The sequence below is a fragment of the Malaclemys terrapin genome, chromosome 25, assembly GCF_027887155.1.
Source record: "Malaclemys terrapin pileata isolate rMalTer1 chromosome 25, rMalTer1.hap1, whole genome shotgun sequence".
Classification (NCBI taxonomy): domain Eukaryota; kingdom Metazoa; phylum Chordata; order Testudines; family Emydidae; genus Malaclemys; species Malaclemys terrapin.
Genome location: NC_071529.1, coordinates 12,875,354 through 12,890,805, shown reverse-complemented (window position 1 = coordinate 12,890,805; position 15,452 = coordinate 12,875,354). Strand labels below are relative to the sequence as shown.

The 15,452-nt window shown below is 49.8% G+C and overlaps 1 protein-coding gene and 2 non-coding genes across 3 annotated transcripts; 1 reads left to right on the top strand and 2 right to left on the bottom strand.

Moving 5' to 3' along the window:
- Positions 1-2,679: 2,679 nt before the first annotated feature.
- LOC128829345 (dickkopf-related protein 3-like) lies at positions 2,680-6,463 on the bottom strand. Its single transcript, XM_054014727.1, has 3 exons — positions 6,389-6,463; positions 3,395-3,575; positions 2,680-2,879 (listed from the first exon to the last, which is right to left on the bottom strand). Exons 1-3 carry the CDS (start codon positions 6,461-6,463, stop codon positions 2,680-2,682), a joined length of 456 nt encoding a protein of 151 aa, XP_053870702.1.
- On the bottom strand, positions 5,600-5,693 carry TRNAI-UAU (transfer RNA isoleucine (anticodon UAU)). The gene is made up of 2 exons: positions 5,656-5,693; positions 5,600-5,635 (listed from the first exon to the last, which is right to left on the bottom strand). It is a non-coding gene; the product is annotated as a tRNA-Ile (tRNA).
- A 7,525-nt stretch (positions 6,464-13,988) lies between the features above and the next one.
- On the top strand, positions 13,989-14,060 carry TRNAC-GCA (transfer RNA cysteine (anticodon GCA)). The gene has a single exon. It is a non-coding gene; the product is annotated as a tRNA-Cys (tRNA).
- The last annotated feature ends 1,392 nt before the right edge of the window (positions 14,061-15,452 follow it).

The following is a 15,452-nucleotide window of genomic DNA, read 5'->3' as shown; positions in this document are numbered from 1 at the left end:
TGGGGCATTTTCTTCCTGAGTCTGCACGTGGCCTGTGAGAATAGCTTAGAGAGGTGTGAACTCTCACATTAATATCAATGGTGTGTTAACTCTGGAACCTACTGATATTCATTTAAATCTCAACACTATTAACTGTTCCACTGCTCATCATTTTAGCAGAAACATCCAGCAGCACAGAGCAGGAAGTTAAGATGTTCTCTTGTGCCTGCAATAAGCAAGTGGGCAGAAGGGCTGTATTAGATTCTTTATGTGAACTCTCAAAAATGCAACAGTTCCCATTTTAACTTCATCGCTGTACTGAACCTTCCTCTGCCTCAGCGCCTTCTAGTGTTCTCATGTGTGTACTGTGTTTGCTCCCACCTGCTCTAGTCAATAAGCTTCAGATACAACACATGAGCCCCGTGCTGCTGCTGCTGCTGACCCACCTCCTCAGAGAAGCTTGAACATATGATGCAGCAAATCCAGAAGGCAAGTCCAAAGAACCCACAATGACTTAACCATCACGAGTGGTTTTTCTTTTTTAACTACAATCTCTTGATTTTTGCAGAATTGTGAGCACTGGGGCTGGTAACGTTATTAATCTAGCGGAGAAAAAGAGAAAGAGCCGAGGGCTGGGAGCTGAAGTTAGGGGGAAAAAATCAGACTGAAAGGGGACCGAAGGCCACATCTCTCCCCGTGAAGGCAATAGGTGATGAACTGCTGAAATAGCTCCTCAAGGGATGTGCTATGGCTTCTTATTGCTTGTATTTTGGTAGCATCATGGGTGCTGGGCCTCGCACCCCACTGCACTAGACTAATGTCATGATTTCCAGAGGTGTAAAAAAAAAAAAAAAAAAAAGTCCTATCCAAGGAGCACTTGGATTTGACCCCAGGACCTCTTGAGCTGTAGTCAACTGTTCTTCTACTGAGCTAGCCCCACTTTGTACGCAGGTGCTGCTGTGGTGTCCTGCCAAAGGTAGGTAAACCTGCATGCGTCCTTTGCACTGCAGCTCTAGGAGTCTGGGATATGAAAGAGGCACCTGGGCTCAGATCCTCAAAGGTATTTCGGCATCTACCTCACCAAAATACCTTTGATGTTCTGGGCCCTTGTGTTTTAATTACAGAATTGCGTATCCAGTGGAACTGTGACGAAGGGCTAAAGACCAAAATTCCTTGGTTTCACTCTAGGGCATGGAAACCCACGCGGTGGCGTGCTCCAAACCGCGCCCCCTCTCAATGCAGGCTCTCTAGGAATCAAACTCTGCCTGCGGATTGCTCTGAACTGCATTTACCTACACGTGCCGAGGGGGACAGCTGTGTTAGCCACGGGGCTACTGGATCTTTGTAACATTGAGCCGCTTTTCGGCAATGCCTTCCCTGATTAACAGAACTACTAGGCCTAACTTATTTGTTCGCAGCCCTGTAACACGCTGCATCTCCTCTGCTCACACTGCGCCAGACAGTCACTAGGCAACAAGGAGATAGGACTTATTGCCAGCTGGCCTTATGAACAGGTAATGTAAGCGGTACGGCAGCGGGGGAGATGTGGAACTCAGTGGTAGAGCATTTGACTGCAGATCAAGAAATCTCTGGTTCGCTTGCAGGTGCTACCTTCTCTCTTTTCCTGGGAGCAGCTAATGTACCTTTGTGTTGCTCTCCACGCAAAGAGAAATTGAATTCTGCAGGTTCCGATAACGGTAATCAAATATCAGGCTTCCAATACTACACTGATTGCCATGGGCGATATAGGAAGCAGTGTGAGGTCTCCCCATATATAATACAGACACAGTACAGCAAAGCTATACCCGTGCACGCACCGCTATGGGAGAATACAGCAATCACACACACACAGCGATGTGCAGAAATCCAGGGCATTATTGCAGGGAACGGCCAGTGCTTTCAAACATCAGGTCATGTTATAACTCAGTGGTTTAACCTGGTGACTCAGAGCTGCCACTGATTAAAAGCCAGGCCCCTGAGTGCTGAAGGATCACACATGTTTATTTGAGAGCAGGTCTATGTACATGCTATTTACAGGGAATAAATACAGAGCTCTTGTCCTCAGGGAAGGGTGCACAGTCACCTTCTCTCTACAGCAAGGGCTTCATGCATCTCCAGTCACTTTTATCCTGCCAATACTCGAATGCTTTCCTGGAGGGGACAAGAAGGGAGCGATCCGGGGTCAGAGGGTGAATAGGCTCAGAACAGGAATTTCTGTTCTGCCCTTCTCCTCCCCACCCTGGAATTGCACAGCATGCATTGGGGGTGGATGGGTATTATCCCCATTTTAAAGATGGAGAAACTGAGGTACAAAGTAGGGAAGGGACTCGCCCAAGAAGTCAGTGGAATAGCACCCAGAATACCTGCAAAATTCCCCTACTCTAACCACCAGACCTCACACCCTCAGAGCGAGCAGGATGGAGTCCTGGCTCCCAAGCCCCTTCTCTAACCACTAGACCACGCTCTCCTCCCAGAGCCTGGGTTTGGACCTAGGAGTCCTGGGTCTCATGCCCCTGCTCTGATCAGTATAACCCACTATCCCCTTCAAGTAAAGAGCAGGGGCAATGCATCCAGAATTGCCAGGCATTCACTAATGCCCCTGCACCTCCTGCTGTATTCTGTCCCGGCAGGTCTGATGGCATGAAAGCCCCTTTCAGGGGGGTCTCCACAGTACCTCCAGGCCCTGAGCGTGCCCCACACTCACTCTCGGCCAGCAGCCCCGGTCCTGCACACCAGCCCCTCCTGGCAGGGGCAGACCTGGTTGATGCTGAAGGCCAGGCCTCCCTGGGGCACAAAGCAGCTCTCATCCAAGGCCAACCTCTTCTTGCAGAGAAGCTCGCCATGGTGGCGGGCGCAGCAGGCGGCCACGCCGCAGTCCTTGTCCTGCCGGCAGCGAGCACCTGGGGGCAGACAGAGTGGGGGGAGGAGTGAGGGATAGGCAGACAGGGAGGGGCTTCATCCATTCCCTCCCCGCACTGCCCGGGACCCCCCACAGCCTGCCTCTCTTGCTGCTTTCCAACCCACCCAGCATAGCACCCAGTCCCTCCCGTCTTGATGGTGCAAGGGCCTCCTCCTCTGCAGTCTGTGCGGCCTGGACCAGCCGCCCAGAGAAACCCCACTCCTCTGGGTGCAGGAGCCGGATCCCCCACGGCTGTGCCTTGCCCCGCCTCCTAGGGGAGGCACGGGGCTGGGGGGGCGTGGCTGGAGCACCCTGCCCTATGGCTAGTCTCTATCTCCCAGTGGCCAGGTGTAAATTACAGCAGCTGGGAGGCTGCTCTGCCTCACGCCGGGGCCCACGCAGGCCCGGTGCTCAGCTTCAGAACAGTAGGAGCTCCTCCACCCCGGCCACGCCTGAAGCCCAGGGATGGGAGAAGGGCGACTCAGGCCTGGAAAGCGGCTCCTCTCCATGCCTTACCCTCCTGCCCGTCCGGCACGGTCCTGTGGCACTTGCCAAACATACAGGTCAGGCCCCTGGCGCAATGGGTGTCGCGGCGGCAGTACTGCCCCTCCTGGCGCAGGGGAAGGCACAGCCGGAAGTGCTTATCACAGAAGAGCCCATGGGCGCAGTGCCGGTCCTGGCTACACGTTGTGGCCGCCTGGGGGAGAGATGATGCAAGGTCAGATGGGAAAGGCACGTCCCTGGCGGGCGGGAGGTTGGACTGGGGAAGCAGCCCTCACAGCTGAGTTCCTATCCCCACATTTTCCATAGCAATCGAAAAGCCAACCTGGATTCCAAATGTCCCAACACTGGGGGGTGCTGAGACCTGGGGGGAGGGTGTGATAGCAACAGGGGCGAGGCCCCTGAGTTCCCACCCAACCTTTCAACCCAGAATCAGATCAATTTTTGACCTTTTGGGACATCCTAATTACAATCCCTTCTGTGAAGGGAAAAGGCCTGGAGAGCTCACAATTTTCCAAAGCCACCAATGGTTTTTGGGGAAGGAGTCGGAGGGGAGTGGAGGGCAGGGGGATTCAGTTTCTCTCCCCACTGGAGATGCCTTAAAGGGGTCTCATTCAATAAGTGCTCAGCCCCTCCAAATCAGGCCGGGTCCCTTGACGCTGGGCACCTAAAATCTTGAGTCACTTTTGGAAATCTTGGCCGGAGATGTCTGGCTGACGAGGATTTTCTAGATCCAGGTGCCACACTCCTTGGCCCATCTCTGGAAAGCAGCAGAGGAGAGGTTGGGATGGGACTCCTGGGGTCTCTTCCCAGACTAGCTGCATGAACTTGGCCTTAGTTTCCCTAACTCGAAATTGGGGTTAATAATTCTTCCCTCTCAGGGGCTTGTGAGGGTTAATTAATTTTTTGAGCACATGAGTTCTTTGCGGGAGGGACTATGTTTTGTTGTGTTTGCCAAACACTTCACATCATACGGACCTGGTCCGTTACTGGCGCTCTTAGCACAATCAGAATACTACATAGTCAAAATAATGATTAAGTCCTTGAGAACCTCTGTACTAAGCATATGGTTAGAGCTGCTCAAAGCCAGCAGGGCACTCCTGACAGAGACGTTGTATAAATCACTCCAGAATTTATGGTTTGTTTTAAGCACTTTTGTGTATGAGGCTCTTTCTAACCAAGGCGCTGTTAGGAAGTTATAGACGGTGATGTAGGTTTAGTAGAAAAAAAACAGTTTGACATGAATAGCAATGTTTTCTTGGTTTTCTTTTCTAAAGAATCTGTAAAAACAGGGTGAGGTTTTGTACAGTTTGGATTTAAACGTTGAGATGCTGAGCTAGTGCATGAGAACTAGGAAGTGAAACTTAAACAGAAAACAAAGTGAAACAGACCAGCCACATCTGAGCTGTAATCGGCTGAAAATGTTCCGTCTACATTTTTCAAACAAAAAATGGGGGTTTGGGGTTTTAGGTTTTTGTTGATGAAATGAAAATTTCCACAGAAAATAAGTTTTCAATGAAATTTGGCATGGGAGGGTTTCTTTGGGGAAAAAAAAAACCAAAAAACAATCCCCCCCCCCCTCCCCACCACTAATATTTTTGGTTTTTCAATTAAACCCTGAACATTTTTGAAGAAACATTTCAATGAGCATGGACAAAAAATTAGTTTGCAAGAATTTTTACAAGGGGCGGGGGGGAAGCATCTCCCAACTTCGTTCTATTTTTAACATTCCTCCTGGATTAGTAACCTGGGGGGCTTCTAATAACACCGCTCAAGAACTGATTATGCGATATCTAAGATATATGTGGCTGTTTCCTCTTAAGGATTAAAACACCCAGGTAGGGAAGCGTTTTACAGTCATTAATTGCTTAAGCCTCACACACCTCTTGTGAGTGTCCATCGATTTTTGAGGCCAGAGGGACCCTCTATTGCAGTAGCTCTCAAACTTTTGTACTGGTGACTCCTTTCACATGACAAGCCTCTGAGTGTGACCCCTCTTATAAATTAAAACCACTTTTTTTTATATTTAACACCCTTATAAATGCTGGATGCAAAGCGGGGTTTGGGGTGGAGGCTGACAGCTCGCAAGCCCCCATATAATAACCTCTCTGTCCCCTGAGGTGTCCCCAGCACCACTTTGAGAACCCCTGCTCTATTGCCTGTTTGGATTCATTGGACCTCCTAAAAATGGGCCAGAGAATTCCATACCCATAAAACACCTGCTCCAGGTGAGGCTCGAACTCACAACCTCAGCATTGCTCAGTCAAGTACTGCCTTATAAGTACTGTGCGCTAACCAATTGCGCCACTGGAGCACCTGAAAAGTGCTTTATCTGCCTCTGAATCAGGATTGGTGCAACAACTGGTGGTGCTCTTCCAAAGCATCCAACAGTCCTTTCCTCTACCCAGTAGGCCGGGGGTTTTCAAGTTTTTTTTTTCATTTACGGATCCCTAAAAAAATTTATATTGGGGGTGTGAACCCCTTCGGAAATCTTAGACATAGTCTGCAGACCCCCAGGCGTCCACGGACGACAGGTTGGAAACCACTGCGGTAGGCTATCAAAAGGCACCAAATGTACTGCTACATTGGCTAGGAATTGCCCTAGGACCAGCTGCCTGGATGCCAGCAACGCTAACCTCTATACCATAAATGCATCTGTTTTATGCCTGTTAATTTCACGAGGCCCTGATTTGCCATAGGACATGCCGTAACAGTGAGGGATAGAACCCAAGAGTCCTGGTGCCTCGTTCTAGTTAATAGAGCGCACACCTTCCCATGAGCAGAGAACAGAACCCAGGAGTTCTGACTCTTTCCTCCACCCCAAAAAAATCCCCGGCTCAAACCACTGGCCGTATGCACCCCATATTACACCACAAAGGCTGGCCTGCTAGATGCAGGATTCACAAGGAGAAATAGAGACCCCCTCCCCCACTCTGATGCTTGGTCCCCTACCGTCAAGCCAGGCAGGCTGAAGGCTGCGGGGCAAGTGCCCACCCATCCCTTGCTTACCGCAATCTCCTTGCTGTCGGCCAGGGGGCTGGAGCTTTGGGAGAGGGCGGCCTCATCTGGGGCGTGGTAGGGCATGGAATACAACCACGCCCAGATGTAGCCGTACGCGGCAGGCAGGGGCCACAGGAGCAAGGAGAGAAGCCAGAGCCTGGCAGGAGATGCCCACATGATGCAGATCTGGCAAATGGTAGGGGGAGGATCTTCCCTTTGGAGTGATAGGAAACCCAGCGCCAGCCCCCGGGGTTTATATAGTCCAGGGCCTATCTCAGCCCCTGCTGCTAAAACTGTTTGACCATCTAATGGGAAGGAGGAGGCAATCAGGGGTTAAAGGATTAGCATAATCACCGGTCTTCCCAAAACAGCCCCCAAAATAAACGAGCCCCCGGCAGTCTGGCTCTGGGCTCACTGAGCACACGAGGGGCAGCCCCGGGATCCGGCCAGCTCCAGCACTGCGCCAATTAGCCAGAGTCCCGCCGCTTAATGCCTTCTGAGGGGGATGCGAGTTGCAGGTCTCAATGCAGATCCAGCGTGCCGTGTTCAAGGGCTGGGACTGCACAGAGCTAATGGCTCATGGGGGCCATGCTGGGGACGCGTCTGAGGCCCTAACACACATTGGCTCATTGAATGTAGGGCCAGGCAGGTGTATTCTGATCGAATTCTCTCCCTCTGTGTCTGTGCTGCACCTAGCACCTTGGGGCCCTGATCTCAGTTGGGCCTGCTAGATGCTATCCTAATATAGCTAGTAAGTAATAATGGTCATTAACGATCCCATGGTGCTTTGCATAAGAGTCAGGGCGTTGAACCCTGGTTTCCTGGCCGAATTCCATCACGTGAGCTCATAAAAGGGCCACAGACACTGCCACAAAGAAAACACGTAAATTTGGGTCAGTAAGTGAAACAGAAAACAAGAGAGTCAGTTTCACTTCTCTGACCAGAAATATATTTGGATGCGGCCATTCCAGGAAAGTCCCCGTCTGCATTACAGCTGAAATATGCTAGCAACAGCATTGTTATTATTAGCTGCCTTATCTCTAGGCTTGGAAGGATTCGATTTTTACTGGGAAATGTCAATTTTACGGAACACACACAAACCAAGGAAGAAAATATTTCCACTGGTGATAATTGACAGATAAGCCAAGTAAGAAAAGTGCTGCTGGAGAGGTTAACTTATGGACAGTTGCTTTGTATATTTGGACATGTGATATTGACAATTTGTGCTTTAATGGTTAGAAAGCTTTTGAATCTCAATGTCTATTGTCATTAAATAATTTTTGTCTCTCCCTCCACCCCCCCCAAATTTCCTGCAACTCTGAAAACTGAAATAGAAAAAAGAACAGGAGAACTTGTGGCACCTTAGAGACTAACAAATTTATTTGAGAATAAGCTTTCGTGGGCTACAGCCCACTTCATCAGATGCATAAAATGGAACATATAGTAAGAAAATATGTATACACATACAGAGAACATGAAAAGGTGGAAGTTGCCATACCAACTCTAAGAGGCTAATTCATTAAGATGAGCTATTATCAGCAGGAGAAAAGAATAACAACAATGCTTAAAACGATGTTTAAAACTAAACAGCGATATGATCTGTCAAAATGATAAAAAAGTAAAAAAGGAATTCTGCCAGGCCTGAGTATATCCTGGCCTTGTAAAGACAGCTCCATCCCTAAAGAACTTACAGGCTAAATAGACAAGACAGACTGCCCCCATTTCACAGATAGAAGAACTGAGGCACAGATCCTCAAAGCTATTTAGGTGCCTAGCTCCTAATGACTTCAGTGGGAGCAAGGCACCCAAGTGCCTTGCCTGAGGTCACACAGGGCAGCCTGTTGCAGACAGAGGGATTGAACGCAGATCTTTTGAGGTCTAGCAAGCAGGGAGTAGCTGTAGAGTCTGGATCTAGGCTTTGGGGATGCTTGGATGCTGGGCCTGGTTTTCTGCTCATTTCCAGTCAGAAGCTGTTTCTAGCAGCTTTCCAGCCCAGGGTACTTGGGGGCTAGGACTCCTGGGTTCCATTTACATTGATTCACTGTGTGACCTTGGAGGAGTCACTCCGTCTCCCCATGCCTCAGTTTCCCCATCCTGATGTAACGGGACGATCCTCTTGGTCCATGCAGCATGTTATTAGCCCCAGCTCCCTAGACTGTCCCTTGGGATAGTTTATCTAAGTGCTCCCGACCTGTCACCTCATCCTCCTGAGAAACCCTCAGGGGGACATGCTTAGCGCCTCCCCTAATGGGTTTGCAAATGAACGTGTTTGCCTGGCGCTGGGGGCCTTATCTTCTGCTCTTCTGGACAAATTGGCCCAGCCGGGGGGCTGAGTGGAATGACCAGCTGTGGGCAAACAAGGAAATGCTCTCCTCTGAGAGGATTCCTCAGGAGACAATGCTGCCTCTGCCTCCCTCAATCAAGAAGGTTTAGCAGTGGCTGATTTTCCCACCCCACACCCCTTCCTCAGGTTTCTGACTCTTTAATATATATTTTACAGTAAGTAAAAATATACCCCTAAGCCCCACTGATGTCCTGCTTAGGGGACATGAGGGATGGCTAGGCCTTGTACCAGCTCTCTGCACAGGGGGTGAATTTCACCCACAGCAGCTAGCTAACCAGGAAGATCATGGTTATGGTGGGTTGTCTCCTTACCCTCTAGGTTTAATATCCGCAATGCTGAAGCTTCTGTCGCTTCCCTGCATAGACCTCACTCAAATTATGCTGTCCAGACTTTCTTCATTTCCTCTCCTTTTTCCTGCTTATATTTTCTCCCACTTGGCAATTCCCCATCCTCTAGAATAGTTACACCCTTTGGTGATTTGGACTCTGTTATGAGTTGCCAGCTAATTAGGTTTGGTTTGAAAATCCCAGCTCCTGGAGTCATGTGATTAAGTGAAACTCTCAGGCCTGGTCTATACCTAAAACTTAGATCAACCTAGCTACCTTGCTCAGGGCTGTGAAAAATTTCACACCCTGTATGACATAGTTAAGTTGACCACGGTAGCACTGCTTTCAAAGTAAGTTTCTGGCCTTCACGGTGGTGGAGGAAAGAGGGAAACATCACGCTGCCAGCTCAGAAACCATCAGTCCACTAAACAGAACCCCAGCTATGTTACTGTTTGAAATCTCGCGATTGGTAAATTCATCTCGTGATTTTAGCACCTGACTTGTGATTTTTGAGGGGCTCGGAATGGACAATGCTGCTGTTATGCTTACTGTCACTTGGTTGCGAAAAGCTGGGTCTTGTCCCGATTTTAATGGGAGCCTGTCACAGAGCCTCTCCTGGAGTATCACTGGATCCTGCACTTGTGAGAAGTGAAATTAGTGCCTCGCCAGAGGGACTTCCTGCTCTGGGGCCTGCTGGATCCAAAGGGCCACAGCCAAAAAACCCTTAGCGCTCGGCCCTTAAGGAAAACAATTGATTTTTCTATTAACTAGCTGCCGGGGGGAGGGTAACTAGCTGCCGGGGGGAGGGTAACATCACTGGGGCCTCTTTTTTCCAGAGCTTTGTGAGGGGAGCTGTGCGGGTGGGATGGGCGGTAGGCCAAGGGTGAGCACCAGGAGACAAAAGCACCGAAGGAAAGGAGACAGAATCAGATTCTTTGTGTGATCGTCTCCTTTCCTCTAGAAAAGAGGCCAGAGAAGTCTGTGCTCAGTCCCGTGTTACCCAGTTTAACAAGATGCTCTGCTACCGGTGTGGCATAGTACTAGGATGTCAGGCAAGCTGCCCTGTATTCCTTGCTCTATCACAGGTCAGCTGGTTGGCCTCAGTTTCCTCATTTGTAAAACCGGGTGATGCTCCTGCCCTCCTATTTAAAGTGTTTTGAGATCTGCTGATGAATGGCTCTTACATAGATCTCTTACAGGGATCACAAATAGCAGGGTCTCCAAAGTATAAAAAGGTGTTGTCAGAAGTTAGTAAGATCTGCCCGTGGGAGGGCTTCACGTTGTTTGGGGTCTGATTCCCCCGTCCATTAGTCATGGGCTGATCAGGTGCCCAGTTATTCTGGAGCTTGATGCCAGCTCTGCCAGCCCTCTCCTTTCTCCTAGGCACTAGGGGTGCCAGTCATCCAGGATTGTCCGGGAGTCTCCAGGAATTACAGGTTAATCTTGAATTAAAGGTTATGTCATGTGACGAAACCTAGTCCCAGGATACGTCCAACCAAAACTGACAACTCTCCTAGGCACAGAGGTGTTTTGTTTCCTTGCTTTCCGATGTGATGTCCTCGATAGATTGAGGGACTATCGCTTGCACATGTTTGGGACAGTGGAGGCTGAGCATGAAATCAATTGCTAGCTAGCCATGTTATAATCCTCACTAGCAGCTACTAGAGAGCCCTGCAGCTGAGGGGCTAGTTAGTGTGTTTGACTTGGTATCAAGTAATGGATGGTTTGAATCCCCCTCCTGCTTTGTGTTTGTCAAAATACAATTCAAGCTGGCCACATGTACTTTCCAGAGGACCAAATCCTCCTTCTATTGGCGTCAGTGGTCCTCCCCAATTTTGTGGGTGAAAATAAAATGGGATCCCGATCGAGTTTTAGATTTGAGCTGGCAAATATCCCCCTTCCCCTGGCCCCTGCAGACTCCCCCCAGCGGTACTGGAGCTGTTGCTGGAGCAATTTCCACTAAGGGGACTGCTCGCTACCGACAGGTTATTTTAAGAAGTCTTTTGAAAACAGGCTCTGGCAGCAGATTCCTGGCACTGGTAACGGGACACCTGGGTTCTTTTCTAGGCTCCAGGAAGCGGAGTAGCTAGTGCTTAAGGCAGGGGCTGGGAGTCAGGACTCCTGGGTTCTCTCAGCTCTACCCTTGATTTACTGTGTGTTTATAGAGAGTCTTAAATAGTAAATGTTTATTTAGCTTCCTAGGGCATTATCACTGATCAGGGCAGTTTCCCTTTATCAGTCTCCAGCTGGGCATTTGTCCCTGTCACATTTGGTCAAGGTCTCTGTGAAATCCTGGTCCCTGCGCATATCAGCTACAACCAGCCATTTCTTTGTTAGCTCCCAGGGCACCCAATGGAACCAGCACAGCCAGGAAGGTACTGGTCTGGGCCAGTACACTCTCCAGACGGGTTAATAATCTCCGCTCCAGAGAGCACATTTGAATCTAACCCTTGTGGGTTCTTTTATCATTATGACTGCTCAAGGCCGGTTTTCCTCTGTCCCCGACGTCTACCATCAGGGTCGGATTTAGGGGCAGGCCACCCAGACGAGCGCTTGCGGGGGGGGGGGAGCCAGGCTTGGGGTTCTATGTTTGTGGTTAGCGACAAAAGGGAAAATAGAATGTTTGAAGTCACATGTTTCAGGTGGATTCATTTGTCACTAACCTCCTAGAATGTTCTGGACCTTTGTAGAACCTTGTGGAACCTTCCAGACTCTCTGAGAACGACATTTTCCTCGAACCTTCTAGAACAGCGGTTCTCAAACTTTAGCAACCCGAGGACCCCTATTTTGATTTAAACATTTTTGTGGACCCCCAACCCCTCCCGCTCAGCCCCAGACCCCACTCCCACTCCACCCCTTCCCCCAAGGTCCCACCCCTGCCCCACCCCCGCTCCACCTCTGCCCCTCCTCTTTCCACCCCGTCCCCCAAGCGCCCCATCCCCGCTCCTCCCCCTCCCTCCCAGCGCCTCCGGCACGCCACTGAACAGCTGTTCCCCAGTGTGCAGGAAGCGCTGGGAGGGAGAGGGAGGAGTTGATTTGCAGGGCCCCTTGGAGTACAGGTCCATGGACCCCAGTTTGAGAAACACTGTCCTAGAATGTGGTCAGCCACGCCCTCGCGTATATCAGGGGCAGGGCGTTGCCACTCAGTCAGTGAGGTATAAGAACAAAGAGAAGTGAAGTGAAGTGTGTGCCCAGCTGCGAAACTGTGAACCTTGTTTTAGTGTGTAAATGTGAAAGTGTACTTGTGTTTTTAAGACTTGAAGAAGCGTGTAAGTAGCGCCTAATAAAGGATATATTTAATGGGTTGCCAGAGATATTTATCAAACCTCTATCTATGCAACAATATAAAATGGGGGGCCACCGAAGACACTCCTCGCCTGGGGCGTCATTTGGTCTAGGGCCAGCCCTGTCTACCATTCTACATGCGTGAGGTCTTTATAAAATGTGATTATCTGGATTTTTCCAAGCAATCACTAAGGGGACAGGTGGGGCGAGTGATGACATATATTTAAAGGATGTAAGCAGTGAGTGGGGGCAAGAAGCCACCACTCTTCATGGCCTGGCTTTCCAGTGTGGTTGTGAGTCCCACTGTAAGTCTTTATTTCCTGGCTTTCCGAGGTTTACCTGTGGCCACCTTCGGGGAATGAGGCAGCCCTGGGGACCCTTACCTCTAAGCTAATGAAATTTTTTGGCTGCAAATAACTAGGGACAAAATGAAGTCCTCAGGGAAACTTCCTTAGTCAGATGAATCAGTCAGTGGAATTGTCTCCCTAGGAAAGGGGGTGGATTAGAACTGCCTTGCTTGGGACAACTAGATTCAAAATCAACCAATCTAGTACTAGAAGAATGGGGGGAGAGTTCAGAGGTTGCTTAAGCCAGAGCGATACCTATTCAAAATGCAACTAGTGTAGCTTCCACGGTCTATATAATTTCTCTGACACGTTCGTTTACCTGCCAGTGAGGAAAATACCGGGGTGGAAAGAGTTAAAGGTCTTGGGTTATTTTCCTCCCTTTGTAAATGCCATGTCATCTAGTGCTTTGCCTCTCTAGAGCTCCAAGCGCTTTACAAAGTAGGTCAGTGGCATTATCCCCATTTTACAGATGGAGAAACTGAGGCACAGAGAAGGAAAGTGACTTGTCTGGGGCCAAAACCCATTTCTCCGGAGCCCAGTGCTCTGTCCACAAGGACACGCTGCCTCTAAGAATCTGATTAATACTTTGTTCCCTCTCTGAATAGAGGACCTGCTTCCCTTTGGCTTATGACAGAATGGTTATTACACCCCTGAGTCCAGCCTCTGGCTAGGGCCTTGCACCGCCTCTCTTATAGGGGGGCACACCACATACCAAGCAGGTACTGCCCGCCCCTTTCAGAACGCCACCGGACAGGCCCAGTTGTCTGGGCTTGGACTATTTCAGCAAGATGTTTTGGTGGCTGCCATTTAACTGACGTCTGTCGGGCCCTACAGGTTTCACAGCCTGCAGGAGCTGCACCCCAGATGTGGAGCAGTGTAGACGGCTGTCTACAGATAGATGGATTCGCTCTACTTCACCCAGAGGTGATTAGGTTTAATGCAGGAATCTCGGGGGGGGAATCCTCCTGCCTGTGCTATGCAGAAGGTCAGACTAAAATCAGATTAGCCCCAACTGGCCTTCAAAAATGGATAAATTTGCTGCACATCAAGAATCTTTGTGATGTCTAACATCCAACAACCCAGCATTCATAAAAGGTTTAAGTCTCCCCCCAGGCTGTTGCAAGCTTTGCTGTGCGGTCTGAGTCACTCCCTGTGCAAACACTCCCCACAGCTCAGCTTCCACCCATTGTGTGGGTGGTTGTTTTAGGCGCTGGCTGTAACATATTACCAATGCCCAGTTAAATAACAGCTGTGCTTGTGTAATCCACTCTATAAGAGAATGCTTTCCTCTTCTTTCCTCCAGCAGAGGGGGTATAGCTCAGTGGTAGAGCATTTGACTGCAGATCAAGAGGTCCCCGGTTCAAATCCGGGTGCCCCCTCATTTTAAAAACTTTACATTTTTTCACACAGGATTCCCCACTTGGCAAATGTTCTAATGGGCAATTATTTTTGTAACTCCTGCAGCATCAGTGCTGGGCTTAAAATTACCCATCCGATCTCCATTTAACAGTTTTATTTAAGGGAGTCTTTCCACCCCATCTAAAGATTTTTGTAAAACCAAAGGAGGGCGTGGGGGGAGAGAATCTGTGGAAATGTTTAATCAGTTTCATTTTCTGTCTTTCTCCAGTTCTAGTCCAATGGCAAGAAAGGCAGGGGTTGCTACAGAGAATATGTCTCAGTTAGATTCATGTGAACCTGCAGTTCTCGCTGTAAGCAGAGCCAGGGGCCAGCTGCCAGCACTGGGATCCACATGGATTCTCAGGAATTAGTTCAGTTTTTCTTCTTTGTTTAGTGCTCCCAATGCACTGGGCGCTGTATCCGGCATGGGAGAGAAAGACAGCCTGGAACAGGGAGGAAGGGGACACGGAGCCAGCCCAGCCTGTTCCATGTCATGGCCCCTATATGGAGCAGATGTTTAGGGGTGCTGCAGACAAGATGGGGAAAGGGGGCTACCTCCTGAGCAGGATAAAAACCCAACTGTCCGGTGACTCTGAGGAGGGCAGGGCAGGTAGTTTGAAGGGAGAATGACTGGTGGGCAAGGAAATGCCTGAACTGGAGGGAAGCTGGAGTTGAGTCCAGAGACTAGGCAGGATGAGACTTGAGAAGAAAAGACTTTCCGGGGGCACCAGGGGCTGCAGTGGGACCGACAGCTTCCTGGCTCGGAGGTGAATGGAGGGAGACCTGGGAGCCTGGACTTCTGGATGGGGTGTGAAATTGGAAACCCCAAAAGGAAAGGGCTTAGCTTTCACAGTGCTGGTGTACACTAATTCCCAAAGGCTTAATCATGGAACTGTAGGGCTGGAAGGGTCTCTGAGACCTCATCAAACCCAGCCCCCTGTGCTCAGGCAGGACCACATATACCGAGAGACCATCCCTGGCAGGCGTTTGTCCAACCTGTTCTTCCAGAGCCTCCCTGGGAAGCCTGTTCCAGAGCTTAACTACCTTAGCGTGAGGGAGTTTTTCCTAATATCTCACCTAAATCTCCCTTGCTGCAGATTAAGCCTGTTACTAGTATATTGAGCCTCAGGAAGGGGGACTTTAGTCTAAGGACTCTGGGCTGTTATTGAGAGCGCTAGGTGGGATTCCTGCAGAGCCATGCTGTGCCAGGAATGGTGCCCCCAAAGAAGCATTACTGTCTACAGGCCTCGGCCTGCTCCATTGGAGTCAAGGGGAGTCTTGCCGCTGACTTCCAGAGCAGCAAAGTCAGACCCGGAGAGACCCCTAGACAGGAGATGCATTTTGCTTAGTCTGATCATAAGTGCCCTATGGGA